Consider the following 18728-nt stretch of genomic DNA (forward strand, 5'->3'; position numbering starts at 1 on the left):
GGCCTACAAAAAGAGTTTCTATCCCTAAATGATATAACCTCGTGTAAAGCTGTTGCCAAACAGTTCTCTTATTCGAAAAAAAAAACAAGTTATGGTATAGGCCATAACAGAAGGGTTTTGACAAAATTAACGTCACAAAACTGACTGCTGGTCTGACAAAATTAACGTCACAAAACGAAGGGAAACAACCTACTGCTCACTGCTGGTCTGATCTGATCTCCAGCAACATGACTACATGAGCCAACAATCTGTAGCAACCAATAATAACTCGTATTGTCGCAGTTGCCGTATTGCACACTGGATAGTAAGGGACTGCTGTAATTTCTCACAGAAAGATAGGCGCACAGGGGGTGATCCAGTTTTCAAAACAAAATGCCCCAGGCATCTGCCTTGCTGAATTGCTACTGCTCTCAAACCTGGAACTTTTTTTTTTTGAAACAAAGGCAAAAGACTTGCCTCATTCATGAATAAAGAAGGAGAGTTTTAGAGTACAACCTGGAAACATTCAGAGCAGAGAAAGAGTTTACAGAAAACATCAGAGCAACGCCCCCGCCCAGTGATTGTCCCGTGTTACTAAACACAAGTCAGACTTGCTAGTACTCCCTCCGGTCCTTTTTACTCTGCATATTAGGTTTGTCTGAAGTCAATCTCATCCAACTTTGACCAAGTTTATATTAAAAATTATTGACATTTACATAACAACACCAACATCATTAGATTCATCTTGGAATATATTTTCATATTATATTTATTAGATATTATAGATGCTAATAATTTCTAATATAAATTTGGTCAAACTTAGCTAAGTTTGACTTTCGGCAAATCCAATGTGCAGAGTAAAAAGGACCGGAGGGAGTACTATGTAGGATGATCCTCTCCTAACGAACAGGCAAAAAATACAGTAAAAACAGAGCACATAAATGCCCGCTGATTTGGGCGTCAGTAACAGGGGGTGTGTTGAGCTCTTGTGCAGAAACTAATCGGAGGGGCATCAGCTTCAAAATCCCAGCGCGTGAGGCTGGTGGAACCACACATGCAATGGGAATTTCGGGAGGTCACGCCAGTTTGCCCCGTACCAAGTCGTTACGAGCATGAGCGCTGATCCACGATTTAGCAGAGAATCTGGGCCTGCTGGGGTCGTTTAGGTGACTTACCAGCTCCGCAGGACGGGAAGAAGCTGGAGTCGTGTCGCCGTCGCCGTGGATCTTGACGCCGACGAGTTGCGTCGTAGTCTCCCTCGAGCTTCCCGTCCCTGTGATTCTCCTGCTCTCTTCCTCTCCCTCTCTGCGTGTCTCTCTTCCAAAACAGTGCCATCTGGCTCGCGGGAGGACGGTAGAAGGGATAGAAAATGGGGCCACATTCCAGTGTTAAAGAATAAAAATTATAGGAAAATTAAAATAAAGGGGTAAATGATAAAAAAGAAGAAATTAAAAAAATGAAACGGTTCTCTCTGCATGAAATGGCCATGATTGTTCAACGAAAAGTAAAAGAAATAAAGAAAACTAGGATGTTGTTCTCAACTTAACGATAGATTTAGAAAACTGAGAAAACCAGTAATTACTATTCACTATTCTGATATGTCAAAATTCGATGTACATGAAAAATGTACAAGTGATTTCTATGTATTTCTCTAAGCGGATCTCATCTTTACAAGGTTACTTTCAAAAAAAAATGTTGTCTTTTATGAATAACGGCCGCCCTCCGCAACAGCGACACACGAACAAAGCACGCAAAAATCTCATTGCCCCCCTTCCCCTCTCTATTGCAATCATGTTGTACCAAAAAAATTGTTCTACCCCTTGCAATTGTGTGTGTGTTGCAATCGGGATACAACATGTGCAGGTGCGAATATGAGAGTGGACATGCAACTGCAAAGAAAACTTCTCTTGCAAAGGAGTGTGTCCCTAGCCACAATGTGTTCCCTGACCTAATGACTTAGATGTCGTATATGGAAGACTTTTTTAAAATGTCTCACATTTCTTATATTCGCATATCTGCTAGCATGAGTAATGTAAAATGCTTATATCCTATGTCACATAGTCTGTGGATGATAAAATGCAATTCCTGGTCCAAATTCTCTCCTTTTTCCATTCCTTCCTCTGTTTTTTTCCTCTTGTGCCCTAGACATAGCACCGGATTCACCCGAAGAGAGAGAGAGAGAGAGAGAGAGAGAAGAAGAAGAAGAAGAAGAAGAAGAAGAAGGGGTATGGTTGTCTACGGCCGTGCAATAAGTTTAAGCTATCAGTTGCCTTCATAAATGCTCTCTGGTCACTATTGGAGTGGATGATTCATGCCGCTCTCCAGAACCTCCTAGAATAGTTCAATTTGTGTGGGTTGGTCTTATGCGGTGTCTTAATTAACATAGACTCATGATAAAAGTTGAGATGCAAAATATTATGTTAGAAATGATGACTTGGAAGAACTGTTTTTTAGTTACGAATTCGAAGAACTTTGATGTAACTTTGTAGTTTTATTGTCATTTTTGTGCTTAGCTTGTTCGATTTTATATACTTTGTTTAATCAATAAGCCTGATCTTTAGCTCATGGATAAATTGCCAAAAACGCATAAATGTCATTCCGACGGCCTCCCAACATGCTCAACAAAACTAGAAGCTCATCAAAGTTTGGTCTCGACTCAGTAATTCTTAGGAAAGTTCAACAATCGATGTCGATAGAACTACTTTTTTATGGTTCCCTCCCGCAAGCAGACATGGACGAGCTTGGCTTCTTGTGGTTGTTCATCTCGTTGGAGGGAGTGAATTGCATAAAACATCGACATTGAAGGTTAGGGTTGCAGAAACCACGGTTCTACAGTTTTGTGCCAAAAATCACTAATTCTGAGGCTAATTTTTTGCAAAAAAACACTAGTCACCGGCTTAGGACGTTTTGAGCACTATTATGACAGATGGGTCCCACTGGATAGAGTGACGTGGCAAAAGAAAAGGCAAATTACACCCTGATACAGTTATGATTTGCAAAAAGACCCCTGAAAAGAAAGCAATCGGGTCCTCCGTTACGTTCACCTCGCACCGGTCCGGTGGTGGACGCCGGCGGCCAATACCTCTCCGGGCAGCTACCGTTGAGAGCCAGGGGGAAGGTGGCGTGAGGCCGCCCCTGTCGAAAGAGCAAGAAGGGGCGGATCCTACCGGATCCAGTGCCTGGCGGGGACGAGGCGGCTGTCGGGTTCGCTGGCGGCCAGCCCCCAACATTAAAGGTCAACGGGCGGCGGCGGCTCGATTCCCGGCCGAATCCCGCCGGTTCCGGTGCAGCACCGACGTCGTGGGTATTCGCGACCGTGCAGAGCAGCACCCGGCGTGCGGGGAGGAGGTTGAGGCCGGCCCTTAATTCGAACTACAGGCCTTGGGGAACTCGCGGGCGAGGTGGCCGGCCGCGGTTTCTCGCGTTTGGGGGCGGAGCTCCGGAGGCGACCCGAGGAGTTGGCCGTGAGCGACACAGGCGGGGGCGAGCTGCTCGTGGAGAGAGAGAGAGAGAGAGAGAGAGAGAGAGAGAGAGGAGAAGGGATGTAGGGGAGGCGGGGTGGGGCGTCCGCCGGACGGCGGGCTTGCCGGCGAACTTGGGCGTCCATGGCCAGGAGGTGGAGTGAGCTCGCCGGCTGGGCAGCGGGAGGCCGAGGCATGACCTTGTCCTCTTTTTTTTTTTCATAGCACCAACCTTAGTTCCTTTTTACAGTTTGGTCCATGCAATTTTGTCTATTTGTGATCTGTTATATCGTGTCACCGCCACCCTGTTAAGCGGGACCCATCTGTCATAATCGGACTTAAAACGAGCAAACCGGACAACTAGTGTTTTTTTGCAAAAAATTAGCCTCGGAATTAGTGATTTTTGGCACAAAATTGTAGAAGTGTGGTTTCTGCAACCCTACCCTTCAGTGTCGATGTTTTCTGCAATTCACTCCGTTGGAAGAGATGCATAGAGAGCTTGGGAGTAAGGATTTTTTGTGGAATGTTGAGTTGTACTGAAACTCAGCCAGGAGAGTCAGGATGTCCACTTTATAGGTTCACTAGATCATGATAGCGCGCGTTGCCGCGCCCACCTAATTCTATAATTAACATACTTATTTAAAAAATACAAAAAGTAAAGTTAAGTTTGTTCATAGCAAAAGTATATATTGTTTATTGTTAAGCTCGTTTGTTTCTCATTTTGTCATTTCGTAGTACTCACCCTGTCTCAAAATGTAAGATGTTTCTGTAGTAAGAAAATATAAAGAAAAGGATTTGGCAAGAATGCATTTGATCAAGCCGTGGGGGGACACATCCATCATTCAACAAACCATAAGGCCGGGTACATGTGGATCATTTTCTAAAGTTCTTTGCATGTTTTTTTTGTCCAACAAAATTCAGTATTCTCAGTCTGGGCAACCAAAACTGAAATATCAGCTTGTCATGCATAAAAAAAGTTAGATATAGCATATGTTCTAATTGATCTGAGTGTCACGCAAATTACGTCCCAAGTTTTGGTGAATAACAATGTTGTTATGCTTATTACATATTACAGTTCAAAACTTAAAATGTACTGTGATTAAATTTACTTAAAAAGATTACCTATGTAGGTCATGTTGCCTCGCGAGATCAAAATAGGCAGGGCTCCATCCTAGTATAGGAAAGAGTTTGGATGCACAAGATCAAAATAGGCAGTGCTCCATCGTAATTTAAGAAAGAGTTTGCATACGCAGAGAAAGAGAAAGGATGGGGAGAAAGTTTTGGTACCAGACTACCAGGTAGGTAAGGGAGCGTTGTTAGCCAAGAAGCGCCTTCGTATGGAGGGCGGTCTTGGACTCTTGGACGGATACAATCATACAACCCTCAGACGGAGCACCAGCGCAAGACACATCGGGCACAAGTGAGGAAGCCGGGAGTACGACGCACACAGCCGCCGTCGCTGTGCCGAGGAGAGGCATGAAGCATTGGGATTCAGGAGAGATGGACAGTCGGCCGGAGTGAAGCGCGAGAAAGTCGCTGCCGTCCCCAACCATACGCCACTGCCTAACCCACCACCGTTGTTGATGCGCCGCCGCAGCCCACACGTCCTGCGCCGCCGAACGAGGAGGCCAAATCGTGACAAACGCCGCCGCCGCCGCAAGGAGATGAACCGAAGCAAATGCTCGGAGGGCTGTGGAGAACCAAGAAACAAACAGCGTGGATCGACTTCCAATAAACTCGGCCCTATTCGGCCCAACTAAAGAGAGAACGCCCAGGCCAGTCTCCGGAGCAGCGGCCCGGAGACGGTGGGCCAGGCGTGGCAAGCGGGGTGACGGGTGAAAAATTGCTCATATTTTATCATGCTTTATCTAATATTTCTGCTAATAAATCCATTTGATAAATTGCTCATATTTCCATCAGTGGGTGGCGAAAGTTTTGCCAATTTGTTGGATGGCATGGCTCTCTTGTCTTGCGTGTTGAATCGCTGGCTCGTGGAGGAGTGACAATGATGACGCTGAATGGCAACCTTGGCAATGATCTGTCTTTTCGATGACGTGTGGGTTTTGCGTTGGTAGCCAGGTCGGCTAGTGTGTTGCCCTGTGTGGGCGTTTGTATTGGGTTTTGCTCGGTTTTTCGTAATTAACTGAGCAACTCTCTTCTTCTTTATTAATGAAATAAGGCAAAGCTTTTGCCTTCATTTAAAAAAAATACTCTTGTTGTAACATACAGTTAACTACTTTTGAAGAAAAAAAGACAAATGGAAGATTCTTGGACAATGTTAGACCGACGGGAGGCACCAAACCAGGGAGGGTGGGGGGATACATTCGAGCCACAAGTTTATGTTTCTACTACTTTCTTCGTCCTATAATATAAGATTATTTTGCAAGTTGTTTTAGCTTGTAAATCGGGATGGAGGGAGTACATTAGAATAGTAAAACTCGAAAGTACAGGCTAGCAGGAAGATATGTACAACAAATTTCGTACAACTGGGCAGTTTGTAAAGTGCTAGCTACTTGATGACATGTACAACAACAACAATGGACGGTCTGGCCTAGGAGGCGAGCCTCTTTTGGACGACGCCCTGGACGCAGCCGACGAAGGCGAAGGTCCCGACGGCGAAGCATGCGATGTTGAACGCCTGCAGCGCGACCCACGTCGGCGTCCATGCCCGGACCCGGCGCTGCACGCAGTACATCTCGACGGGGAGGTAGATGATGAGCGGCCAGAAGATGAGCGCGCCGAGGAGGCCCAGCACCTCGTTGAAGTAGGGGAACACGACGGCCAGCGCGGTGGTGCTGGCCACGTACGCCGTCCGGAAGCAGACCCGCTGCAGGTTCAGCCCGTAGCGGGGCAGGCCCGGCATGAGCCTCATGGCGTAGGTCCGGCACACGAAGGCGCTCTCCGGGAACCGCGCCTCCAGCCAGCGGTCCCAGACGGTGAAGATCTGCTGGCTGAAGAACTGGTAGCCGCCGAGGATGTGGAGCACGATGCAGGCGTTGGCGAAGTCCACGAGCCAGTAGGGCTCGTAGAAGCCGAAGCCGGTGAGCAGGTTCCCCGGCGCCGCGTCGCCGAAGGCGGCGTAGCCGAAGCAGCCCACGCAGAGGTAGAAGAAGGTGGTGGCGAGCATCGCGATCACGTTCCCCTTCCTCAGGGTGTCCCCCTCCGGCGGCGACGACCGCAGCGTGTCCTGTATCTCCAGGAGCACGATGGAGTACGGGTAGGCGAACGCGATGTCGCCGATGGCCTGGGACACCCGCCACATTTTCTGCATCGGGGTGTGCATCGGGACGCCGGCGACGCTGCCTCGGATCACGCCGTCGCCTGAACAGAGTTTCGGAACGTGTCAGGTTCAGAACAAAAGGTTCAGGTAATTGACTGAATCATCTGACGCGACCGACGCACATACGTACCTATTGTCTTGGAGAGGCCCAGGCCGAGGCCGATGCCGGAGTAGGTGAAGGACATGACGGCGGCCACGACGGAGAGCCAGGCCATGCTGTGGAAGTTGGGGATGAAGGAGAGCACCAGCTGCGCGACGCCGAAGAGCAGCATGAAGAGGTGCTGCTCGCGGTCGTCCGAGGTGCAGCGGGCGGCGCCGCGGCCGTGGACGTGGTAGCAGTTGGCCTTCTTGATCGCGCTGCCGGCCACCGCGATCGATCCCATCAGCAACGACGAGGAAGGAAGGAAGGAACAAACCGATCGAGCTCTGGTTTGTGAAGTGTTTACCCGAGGCAGGTGGCGGTGGTGATGGTGTAGGCGACGCCGATCCCGTAGAGGTAGAGGTACTGGAGGGAGCCGCAGACGTAGGTGTGCTTCCTGCCGAGCAGCGCCCGGACGGCGCCCATGTAGGTGTAGTTCCGCCGCGTCTTGCCCTCCTCCTCCGACGACGGCAAGTCCGGGCCACCGGGGGCGGCGGGGGAGCGGTAGCAGTGGGAGAGCAGGACGGCGGAGACGTAGGTGACGGCGGCGAAGCAGACCATGGCGACGGGGCCGGCCACCCAGCCGAGCTGCGCGACGCTCCAGGAGAGCGCGAGCACGCCGGCCCCGATCACGCCGGTGATGATGTGCGCCACGCACGTCCAGAGGTTCCCCGTGCGGGCGACGCGGCCGTCGTCGTCGAGCGCAGGAGCGGCGGGCGCGGCGTCGAGGTCGAGGGGCTGGCGCCCGCGGTGCGACGACGGCGCCATTGTCGTTGTTGACGGCGTCGATCCGGGGGACTCGGGAGTCCACACGGGGGAGTCGAGAGTTTGACCGATCTGACGAGATGCGAGGTGATATGCTAGCCGGCATACGTACGTGGCGGCACCTGATTGGTCCGTGGTTCAGAGTTGAAAATACCGGCGCGATGGAGCCGCGTCCGTCCTGCTCAGAGTCTTTGGACCTCTTCTCTCTCTCTCTCACCAACGGCCGGTCATTTTCTTCTCCCGTTTTCTTGTGAAAGATGCGGCAAAGCCCAACAACCGCTCAACGGCCTGTACCAAATGGCCGATATATACCAAGAAAGTACATTTATTCGATCATGTGCACGTCACATGTCACATCGTAGAGATTTCTGGGATCATCTGATAAAATTTGCCAGATTTATAGGGGAGATGATGAGAGATGGAGTGTCCTAGTGTACGATCAAAAAAAAAAAGTATCGACGGTCATATTTGCAAAAAAAGAAAAAAAAACACGGTCATTTTATCGGATTTGTATCTGAACGAAATTTACAATGATGCATATTTTTTTATGACGTATAACGCATATATTGTTAATTAATTATTGAAAAACAAGGGCAGCGTGTAAAAGAGAACAGAGAGAATAATGAATATCCATGGTCTTTCGAGTTTATGCAGGTCCTCATCGGCGTTCTTTTCTCTGGGGCGGCTGGCAGCGTCCCCTAATCTGCATCGACGACTTCCCGTCTGCTGGTTCTATTCTACAAGCTTTGTGTTTCAATATTTTGCTCCCCTGAGGCGGAGGCGTAGAGGCGGAATTGAGTTATGCTCACGAGTCACAAGGTGCCGCCGGTGGATGCAGGAGGAAGAAGACTTTGGCACCTCCAAAGATTTGAATGTAATTTTTTTTCTGCATAAGTGTGCTTGTAAAGACCTGCGATAGTTAATATATGGCCTTGGGCCCTTTCGCAGGAAGAATATCCATGGTCATACCGGTCGACGTATCTATAGTTGTACCCGCAAAAAAGATGAAATATCTATAGTTAAAATGCAAAGGGCGCATATCTCGTAACAAACCCCTGCAAACTATGCTATCCGGCCATGAAAGCTATGGTTTCACAGGAATCTCATATACTCCCTTCGTTCCTAAATATAAGTCTTTTAAAAGATTCCACTATAGACTACATACGAAGCAAAATGAATAAACCTATACTTCAAAAGATGTCTGTATACATCTGAATGTAGTCTTTATAGTGAAATCTCTAAAAAGACTTGCATTTAGGAACGGATGGAGTAGACGTTGGTACACTTTCAAACCTTTTTCAAGAAAAAAACAACAGGGTTTTAAACAAGTCTGTGTTTCCGGTTAACAAACTAAGAGCGTCTAATTTTTTTTCCCGAGCGTTTTTATCTATTTATCAAAAAAGTTAAGCAGTCCAAGCATATTTTGGATAAACTTTGAGATGGGATGTTGCTCCTGTTGCACAGTAGCTGGGAGTTGACTGACTACTGATCATGGGAAGAAAAATGATCTGGATGGATAGCTGGTGCCGCATTATTATTGCCACTTGATGATGAGTACTGAGTGGGTGGGTGATCTGGACAAGCTCGATCGGAGAGAAGATCGATTTGTCTCGTCTGTCTCAAAGCCGGCTCGGTTTACGCGCAAAACGCCACGGCCGATCGAGCTGCCGGGCAGAGCCCGCCTTCTCGCTCGACTGCAGGGGTCGTCGTTTTCTTTTTTGTTTGTCTGGGACACATCTAGATGTCACATAATTATGTCATATCTAAGCTGATTTTCACTTTGTTTGTGATTTATTTTTTTGTTCTAGTTTTGTTTATTTCTTGTTGCTGCATTATATATTTGTGGGAGCTTAGATGTGACATTCTTAAAAAAATCTAGACGTGAATTAGGCAAACTGTTTCTCTTTCTTTACGGAGAAGAAGACGAGGGAAGCCCAACCACCACTGCACAAACACTGCACAGGCTGTGGCGATCCTACACTTGCTCGATGGCGTGCACGTCGGGTTCAAGTCACGGGGATCTCCGCGACCACCGGGTTAAACAACGCTGGCGAGGGGCTCGCATGTCGCCCCCCGATTTGCCTCGACCCGGACTCGGGATTCAACAAGACTGTAGGGTGACGGCGAGCTTTGCCGCGCCATTCTTTGACCGTGAAAGTGTGGAATAAGTCTTTTTTAAAAAGAAATCAAAAACTGAGGATCAAACCTATCCTAACCTAACCGAGTCGGTGGATATTTCTGGTTTATTCGATTTATAGTTTTCAGTTCGGTATTTCCATCGCTAGTTGTTTGGTGTTCAGATGTATTGTCGTTTTTTATCCTACACAAACCGGACTGAGCACATTCAATATGGACTACATACTTTAAAATATGTCTGTATACATCCGTATGTAGTCCTTATTGAAAGGGGCGTGCTACGGGTCCACCTGCTGATATTTTTAAAAGATCAGCCGGCTCGTGAGCCGTCGGATTGCCGCATCAAGCGAGTCGAGTGTGACTCCAGAACTGCAACATAGGTCTTGTTGCGGAATTTTGTTTGCAACGTCTGTTTTGTCAGAAAAAAATTTACAACTAGGGTTTTGTCGCAATTTTTTCTGCAACTGAGGTCTTGTTGCGGAAAATTTCCGCAACAGAGGTTTTGTTGTAAAACTAGACCCGTCATAGACTATTACAACACCACATATGTTTCTGAAACATAGCCTCTGTTTCGAAAGCGCGTTCGACAAAGAACGGCATGTGAGCTATCAATTGGACGCGTGTCATGCAGCGGAGGTGGCGAACGCGGCCACTACGATCCGTCGGATGATGGTAAGCTTTTCCCCTATTGAAATCTCTAAAAAGATTTGTATTTAGAAACGGAGGGAGTACAATGGAGGTAACATTTCCACGTCTGAATTCAATTTGGATTTCTTCTTTGGGGTCCTGGTGGTGCACCTGTGTTTCAGACAACCAGGTGGTGATCAAGGCCTATCACTGAAACCAAAACAACCCTAGAAGCTAGAATTACATCTTGACATTAAGGTGCCTTTGAAATGCAACCACGATGTTGAGAGAAGCCTTGTGGATGGCAGTTATTGGCAAAAGTATCACATAAAGTAAATTTAGTACTTATAAGAGATGATAACTTTATTCATGATAATTAGAGGAAGGGAGATTACATGAGTAACATAATATGGGACAAGGTAGAGCAGTAGTAGACATCGTACACTAGAAATAAAACCGCAATGCGGTGATGACTTATTTTTCCTTCTCACTTGTTTTCTTCTCTGCCGGGACATCATCCCTGTATTAACAAAACAAACAAAACACATATTACGGCCTCAATTTGAAAAGGATTCACAGTATGCAATTAGACAGGTAAAGGAGGATGTCATTCTCACCGTAGGAGTTCCCTCAACTGTTCAATGTGGATACCAAGTTCTTTCTGCTTACATATTAGTGTCTCTAGGGTCTGCACGTACAAAGAAAATATCACTCAGCTGATGCTTAGGCTGCAATTTCTTAATTAAGTGTCTTTTCTCACCTCCTTGGTCTGAGCAGCACAGTCTTCAAGTTCTTGTATCTTCCCTGAGATCTGTTCACTGGCTTGTTTCTGATGAGTATTTTCACTCATCTGATTAGCAACCTGTTCCATACAGATTTGCAACAATTAGTAACTGGAGAATTCCCATTTCATGGGGAGTAGTTAGGCTATGAGGCAAAACCACTAATTCGAAAGGCATGCAAGTAATATCTGCTAATCTGAACTCCCGAAGTGCAACTGCACGACTGGTTCACGGTCAAACCATAGCAGAAACATTTGAGTTTTTTTTTTATACTTTCTGTGCTATGTGCTATCATATGTGCTGTTCCAGTTTTTAAATGGAAGTATACAAGGGCAGAAGCATAATTTCAGTAACAGTATCAAGACCTGATTATCCTCTAACAACAACATGCCAAGAGTACGTTTCCTACCACACGTGGAATCTACATGTCTTGCTGAAGGCTCCTGCAAATGAAGTGTCAGAAATCCATAATGCATTCTTTGCAAGGGAAAGGAGGGAGAAAACGAGAGAAGATAGGCGTATGTTTCTTCTATTCTGATGTGACACTTGGTGATGAAATTGAGGTGGGAGGGCAAAAGGAAGATGAAATGAGTAGATACAATGAAGGTGTTACACTTCTATTTTTCTCCAATAGATATTTTCTTTTGATGGGAAAGGTCCCTATGTTATGTAATAATAATATTTCTGAAAATCAGCCACTGAAGAAGAAAGGAAACCTCAATGGAGAGATGAGGAGGGGGCAATCCAGGAAAGGAAGCTCACAGGTATGAGATTGTTTTTTTTTTAATTATGCAGAATGCCCGTGTGTTGCTATGAAACTAATTTAAAAAATCATGTATAGAATCGTGGCCACACAAAAATGACTTGGAATTTAAAGAACAGGGCAACTTAGAAAAAGTAAGACTAAAAATAACCATACGACATATTATGCAAATCCAAGATGGTAGAAATTGTGGGGAGATTGCCCAACCAGTTATGAAGATACTTTGCTGGAGGAGAGGAGGTGGCATGGAAGGATGTCCATCACCGCCACCAACTCAAATATTTATGGGAGTGATAAAGATAAAAGAGGGCAGTAGATATACTAAATCAAGATTAAAACTTGAACAACCATGAAGTATCTAGTCCATAACAGATAACACTTGAAATTGAGAAGTATAATACCAACACATGAATGGCCACTGACCAAACAACACTATTGTAGCCTCCTACTGGGCAATCCAAGGATAGATTTCACTCAGCCAAAGCTAAAGTTGCAAACAACAATACTAACAAAATAGCCTGCTTGCAGTTATAGAAGTCATCTTATTGAAAGATTTCCCACTTCTCCAAAAACTTCCTAGTTACAAATATACTCCCAACAATTAGTTCAGCTTCCCAGCAACTTTTGAACAAACTTTAAAAGAAGCATCATACCTCACCTTAGAAGCACGGATAATTCCAGCATCAGTCCAAGGTCCTTTATCTTGGAGCAAGCACCCTCCAGTTGCAGAACAAGTACACGTTCCACCCAAAAATTCAGGTAAATTGCTGCAGGAAAGAGCAAATGTCATTCTCCTAACATGTAAAAGTAGCTTATAACTTGATGCACTTTACCTTGGCTCAACAGCTTCTAGTACGGTGCTGAGGTAATTGGTCCCCAAAACCTTACAAGTAGCATGTGAGTAAGCACAGTATTCAGTGATTCAATCTTTTGTCCAAGAACAATAATTGGCACTTACAGAAAGAAAACATGGGCTACCTGAATCTTTTTTAAAGTTCTTGCCTCCATAAATGTTTTTAGTACTTTCCACAATGCTCTAAATCCAGAACCAGCGTTGATTATGTAAAGTTGATGTAATGTCTGTATCATAAATCAAAGCCATATGAATATATTGTTGAAACTATCTTCTGCTGAGATTGGAAGCAAGAAATCTAGAACTAGTTTTGTTTCCGAACAACAGGATATTAGCCATAACTGGCTCTGTTTTTATGAAGATCCATAATTTCCCAGCAAAAAATTCGTAGGTGCTAATAAGCAGCAGAATTTAATGGAAAACAAAATAAAATAGAAAGTCATTCCTAACACTCTCATGGTCATGTATTAACTATCTGCGGCATAAAATAAATAAATAAAGAGAAATAAAAATCTAGACTATCGGATTAGACAATAATTTAAGTAGCGCGTGTGTCGGCATTATAGCTCCGCTATAGTGTTTGGAGGGGCTTCACGCTAAACGCATCATGTACAACTTAGCGTCATTTAGCACGCCATAGAGTCAATTTAGCTCCAAACGTAGAATGCCATAGCCTGCTATTTAAAACTATGGATTAAGCATAGCAAGGATAGAGTTGGATTTTATATCAAGTCGGCTAAGAATCTGGCAGATACCTTCACAAAAGCTTTATCATGTGTTGTGATAGAAAATGCATCAAGGGAGATGGGTAAGAGACCCACATGAGTTGCCATGGTGGTAACCCAGCCTATGTGATCGGAGATCCCGTGAAGTAGGACCTTGGAAAACAAACTACTAGTTAACTGGAGGAGAGTAACTTTACTAACCCATTCCGTTCGAGATGCAGAGCAATCTTTGGAAGAGCAGACCTATATAAGCCCGACTGCTGGTTACACAGTCTATGAGATAGGGTAATCTCTAGTAAGCTCATGAATAGGCCAGGAGTGTGACTAATATGCTCCACAAGCGGGGTTAACCTTCGGCTGCCTAGTACCAGTAAGACAATTAGTGAAACTTCTTTATGCCAAACTGACAATTCAAAGCATAGTCCATCGTTCAGTTGCAGAGAAGTGTAGTTCTTTGCTCTAGGAGGATGTTCAACCTTACCGGTCTCCACTGAAAATACTATACTGGTATATCAAAACAGTGTTCGGAATAGAGGACAACACAATGGGCCTCCAAGATCTGGTGGGGGATTGTTGAATTATAGATGGGCTTTAGGCCCATACAAACAATAAATCCTGCAAAATCTCAAATGCTCATGTGGGTTGTCATGACATGGTCGGAAGTTTAGTACCACCGCGGTCTCGGAGGAGAGGTGAGACAAACATATAAGGGATTCTCTTCCACATGCTATTGGAGCAGATTCTCTTCCACGTGCTATTGGAGCGGATTCTCTTCCACATGCGATTGGAGCTTGAGAAGAGGAGTGGTACAAGCGTGCTCCTCCTCCGCCGTGCGCGCCTCATGTTTCATGAACGAGCCAAGCCGAGCTCAGACCTATGTCATGTGCGCTTTATATTTGCCGGCCAGGAACAGATAATTAATTAATTGTGAGTCATTAACGGACGTGTTATGTAACAACCATATCTGAAACCGTCGGATTGTGGGTTGTTGCCGACTCGGTCATGGGCCTAGCACCACGTCTTCCTACCCGACCGCATATATATTGGGGGCAGTGGCAACCCTAGCCGTCACCTTATCAGATTGCATCTACTTTGCCTCCTAGCGCATAACCCACTGTCGTTCCTCTCGCTACTACTGCTTTCAGCAATTCCATCCCATTGACCGCGTGCACGGCTATGTGGGAGAGCAGGCCTCCGAAACCCCGCCTTTTGTGATCCTGCACTGGGAGAAGGGCGATTAATTTTTGAGGAGTGTCTCGGCGCGACTGCTCGGTGCTCGCTGTTGTTCCTCTTCGTCCTCTACTTCGACTACGTCCTTGACCTCCACGAAATCGCCATGGGTGAAAACTCCGAAGCCACAAAAAAGGCGCCGAGGATGCTACCTGGGCAACTGGAGGTATGATCTGTGAATCCCTGTTTTACTGGCTTATGCGTTTCCGGTACTCAGCACATTAATAGATATGTCGTTTCTATAACTAGTACGCACTCGCATGTTTACAGATCAGTATGAGGTTAATACTGCTACTGCTATCATCATGATTTATTTATGGATTAAATTAATCATAATATTGCTAATTTTCCGAACATTTCCTACCTGATGATTCATGGGACTACATCAGTGATGACATCCAGGTCTAGATACCTGGCAGGCCCGAGGACTAGCTTGTTGTTACGGCCTGGAAGCCCAGTTGACGCTGCAGTGCCATCTTGCACTACTGCTTGCCGATATCCAACATCTCAAAGTTCAGTTACATTATCCATTGGACTGCAGGTGCATATCAACCTCAGGGTTCCAGTTCCATGGCCATGGGCATGCGGCACATGACGAACTAGCAAAGGCACACCGCGAAATTGGTCGGTGCTACCATCTGTGGCGATGACCTTGTGACAGGAAGACGCTTCCATGAAGGGCTGGTTGACAACATCATGTACCTCACCATGGAATACCATGGGACTACTGTTGTCACTGATGACATGCCACTGGGCCTGATGAAACTAAAAATGAAGAAGGTGACAGCTAGGATGTCGAGGATAATGACAAGAGAGACATAGATGAAGAGGCGAAGGAGAAGACTAGCTACTCACAAACACAAGGTTTATCACGTCGCCAACATCCACCATATCAAAATCACCTTGAAAAGAACCTTAGGGTTTAAAGCAAACGGTTTAGAAGTTGTTATGGTCGTGAGTGCACAAGGCAGCAGGAGATAGGCCTGTTCGTGAAGGCATTTGATAGGTTATGTTAAAGATATGAAGATTAAGAAAAGGAATAAATAAGTGATAAATATCCTTGTTGGATACTGTTGGCTCAATATGAAAGAGTCCAGTTAAATTAGCAAGGGTTCAATTGAATAGGAAGGTAGATTTATGGTTAGGCCTTGAGTTCGAAACTTTCAATTGAGCTTTTAGATGAAGCAATGAAATCCCAAAGCCTAATAGATCACTTCCACGTCAGGAACAACCCCTGCTGCAGCTATTGAGGGCGAGTGCCTGATCCCTGGTCTTCAGACCATTATCTTATCAAAGCTATTATAGGCCAAGGTCCACAACAAAATAATTTTTTAGATAAATGATTTTGAACTTCGGGATTCTAGTCTTCCAGGAACATAGTCAAGGGTCTAACATGGACATTTTCTAACTAGATTAGATTACCTCTGGGTAGTAATTGCTGTCAATCTTCTGAATTTCAATGAACATCTCTCGTGCAGCTTTTGAAAAATTGTTCATGCCCTGAAATAACAGGAGTATCCAAATGAATATTTTGGTACATAGTAAAATAGCCTCATCATGTGCTAGTGCTGAGTACTAAAACTAATAGCTTAGACATATGATAGTTTCATGAATGTACATTGCTGTTGCAGCCAAAAATTCCTAATGTAAATAAAACTTGACAGAGGAACAGCCTTAAGAATGAACCAAGTTACATGACAACAAAAACAAATTGAGTACCTGCTTCCAAGACAAAAGCTTGGCCTCAGTATCAGGCAATGAAGAAATGATCAAACAGCTATGCAACTACCCTCTTCAATGAAACAATGGAATTAATGTATATAGCGCTGAGAAGAAGATTTCACAGACAGCAACGCACCAATCCTTTGACATCTAATATGGCTGTTGTAGAAGATATGTGCTTCTTTGCGGCAACAGAACATGCAGGATATCTCAAAGATAAAGTTTTCTCCTGTTCTGATATATGATATTTTATATATCTATCAATACTAGTCACTTGCATGAGCTTACTGAGATCCACTGAGCCAATCCGTTCAATGTATAGTGGCCTTCCAAATCTGTCAACTCCATGAAATCCATGAGGATAGCATCGTTTTAATGCGTCAAATTCTTCAAATTTAAAATCCTGTGACATAGAAACACCATTTCCCCTTAATATTTCAACCAGATAACAATAATACTGTGGAACTAGAAATGTAGAAGGATACAAGACAATTACGAGACTCTTTGGACAAATTACAAACAGAATATTTACAAATGACAGCCATGGCATACCTTTGCAATGGTATCAACAGCACAATCCTCACGCCATTTCAGCATATTCAAGAACATCTCTTTTGCCTTTATTACATTGAATCCTCGCATTCTCAGAAAGCTACATGATGAAGATAGCAATCAGATCAAGTCCAACTTCAATAAAAAATAAGAGTACGTCTGACCTCCTAACTGTTGAGGTGTAAAATATCTCCCAGTTATTTAGATGGATAATTTGGTGATGTAACTATGTATAGAAGTATACAACATAGTTTCTGGATAATGGATAAAACTTAGATACCGTAGTAGGACATGATGGTCATCAAACTTCTCTGGAAGCTGGTTGGTCGCAAGAAGTGACTCCCTCAACGCTTGCACAGACCGCTCTTCCTTCTGGTCATGAATACCATTGGCAATACTCTGAGAAATTTTGATCTTGCTGTTCCTTCTAAGTAGTTGCTCAATAGATCTGAAGCTCATCTTTGATACGGAGCTGTTTTTGTTATCCACTTGCAGGAAGTGCCAGTAAGGTTCAAGTGGAAACTTGGTAAATTAGTTCTGAAGCTGTGGTATTGAACCCTTCGTAAAAAGAAGGCAGGCCATTAGAAGCAGGTTTGACTCCATTACATTCGCTTGGCATTCCACTTTCTTTTATTTGATCCAACAATGTAAGCAAGCATACACAAAGCAGAAAGGAAAGAGAGTTTTAACTGTGCAAGTCCATGGGGAAACAATATGGTAGTTATGGTCATTAGTATTCTGTGCTGCGATTTATTTTTTCTGTAATACCATCAACGTCCCTGATTTAAATTTTAGAGTTTAATATTTTATAAGTTAAGAAAAGAGGAATATTTAAGACCACCTATCCTATATAGCATAATATACTATCGTGAATTTCTGGCATCACCAAGAAAAGAAGATGAGGAAGGTATTCGATAGACCATCATGTTTGCCGTAATTTGATTGGCCAACAGTAACCCATTGCCAAATATAGCTAGATACTTGTGATTTATTTTCTGTTCATGGATGATGCTTTGCTTTTGTACTGCAATATTAATCTGGCCCACGCAGAAGATGGAAGAACTCAAGAATTCCACTTCTGCACGGTCCAACTGATGCACATCAGTGCAGCTACAATTTAAGGCGGCACCGCAAGAAAATTAAGAAAGAGAAAATGAAATAGTCACTAGTGCAATAGGTCCACAGCGTCGTCTGAGCACTGATAACCGTGCGCAATTCCGCTAATTTTGAATGCATGTTTCCTCAAAAAAAAAAATCAAATGCATGTCATGTATGCACAAACATAAGGAATTTGCTGTTCTGCAATCTCAAGAACCAACATAGGATCTTACCTAGGGTTGAAGCTCCGGGATGCTGCTTGTGAGCGCGCTACCAATTATTTTGCGAATAAACCAGGAGTCCTCCTCGTCCTGGACTTGGAAGATATAAAATGGGGGCTGGGTCTCCTGGGCGTGGCATTACGTCGAACGCCTGGTGGGCATGCGGCGGGTGCCAGGCGGAAGGGAAAGGATGCTTCCGCGGGCGGCAATAAGAGGAATCCGGCGTCTCCCTCATGGACACGGCGCCGGAGAAGCGACGTGAAGCGGCCGCATACTCCTCCTCGGCCAGGCCCATCACGTGCGGCTGCCGACTGCTTCGCTCCGAGTGCGCGGAGAATCCATTGGCGTCGCTCGGGAGGTCTTAACGCCTTCTCGCGTCACTGACATGTGGGGGT

General features: G+C 45.1%; 2 protein-coding genes across 5 annotated transcripts; both read right to left on the bottom strand.

Moving 5' to 3' along the window:
* Positions 1 to 5872: 5872 nt before the first annotated feature.
* LOC123190681 (probable amino acid permease 7) lies at positions 5873 to 7783 on the bottom strand. Its single transcript, XM_044603373.1, has 3 exons — positions 7167 to 7783; positions 6851 to 7077; positions 5873 to 6761 (listed from the first exon to the last, which is right to left on the bottom strand). Exons 1-3 carry the CDS (start codon positions 7625 to 7627, stop codon positions 5992 to 5994), a joined length of 1458 nt encoding a protein of 485 aa, XP_044459308.1. The 5' UTR covers positions 7628 to 7783; the 3' UTR covers positions 5873 to 5991.
* Positions 7784 to 10587: 2804 nt separating this feature from the next.
* On the bottom strand, positions 10588 to 18728 carry LOC123190682 (phosphatidylinositol/phosphatidylcholine transfer protein SFH11). Of its 4 annotated transcripts, none has more exons than XM_044603375.1 (12): positions 18346 to 18728; positions 17295 to 17557; positions 17015 to 17114; positions 16599 to 16865; positions 16163 to 16240; positions 12911 to 13012; positions 12766 to 12815; positions 12591 to 12699; positions 11535 to 11612; positions 11148 to 11249; positions 11005 to 11075; positions 10596 to 10907 (listed from the first exon to the last, which is right to left on the bottom strand). In XM_044603375.1, the coding sequence occupies exons 2-12, from the start codon at positions 17471 to 17473 to the stop codon at positions 10862 to 10864; spliced, it is 1182 nt and encodes a 393-aa protein (XP_044459310.1). In that variant the 5' UTR covers positions 17474 to 17557; positions 18346 to 18728; the 3' UTR covers positions 10596 to 10861. The 4 variants fall into 4 exon arrangements, with proteins under 4 accessions (XP_044459312.1, XP_044459310.1, XP_044459309.1 ...); XM_044603374.1 differs by having other exon boundaries at positions 17295 to 17572; XM_044603377.1 differs by lacking the exon at positions 18346 to 18728 and having other exon boundaries at positions 10588 to 10907; positions 16751 to 16865; positions 17295 to 17470.

This window comes from Triticum aestivum, chromosome 2A (assembly GCF_018294505.1).
Source record: "Triticum aestivum cultivar Chinese Spring chromosome 2A, IWGSC CS RefSeq v2.1, whole genome shotgun sequence".
NCBI lineage: Eukaryota > Viridiplantae > Streptophyta > Magnoliopsida > Poales > Poaceae > Triticum > Triticum aestivum.

What these genes read in the sequence shown, in the direction of transcription:
- LOC123190681 (XM_044603373.1), bottom strand. Translation starts at nt 7,627, where the DNA reads ATGGCGCCGTCGTCGCACCGCGGGCGCCAGCCCCTCGACCTCGACGCC. An exon ending in ACCACCGCCACCTGCCTCGG is followed by an intron (nt 7,078 to 7,166) that starts GTAAACACTTCA and finishes GGTGGCCGGCAG; the next exon opens with CGCGATCAAGAAGGCCAACT. An exon ending in GGGCCTCTCCAAGACAATAG is followed by an intron (nt 6,762 to 6,850) that starts GTACGTATGTGC and finishes AACTCTGTTCAG; the next exon opens with GCGACGGCGTGATCCGAGGC.
- LOC123190682 (XM_044603375.1), bottom strand. Translation starts at nt 17,473, where the DNA reads ATGAGCTTCAGATCTATTGAGCAACTACTTAGAAGGAACAGCAAGATC. An exon ending in CTGTTGATACCATTGCAAAG is followed by an intron (nt 16,866 to 17,014) that starts GTATGCCATGGC and finishes TCTATGTCACAG; the next exon opens with GATTTTAAATTTGAAGAATT. An exon ending in ACAGCAATTACTACCCAGAG is followed by an intron (nt 13,013 to 16,162) that starts GTAATCTAATCT and finishes TTTATGATACAG; the next exon opens with ACATTACATCAACTTTACAT.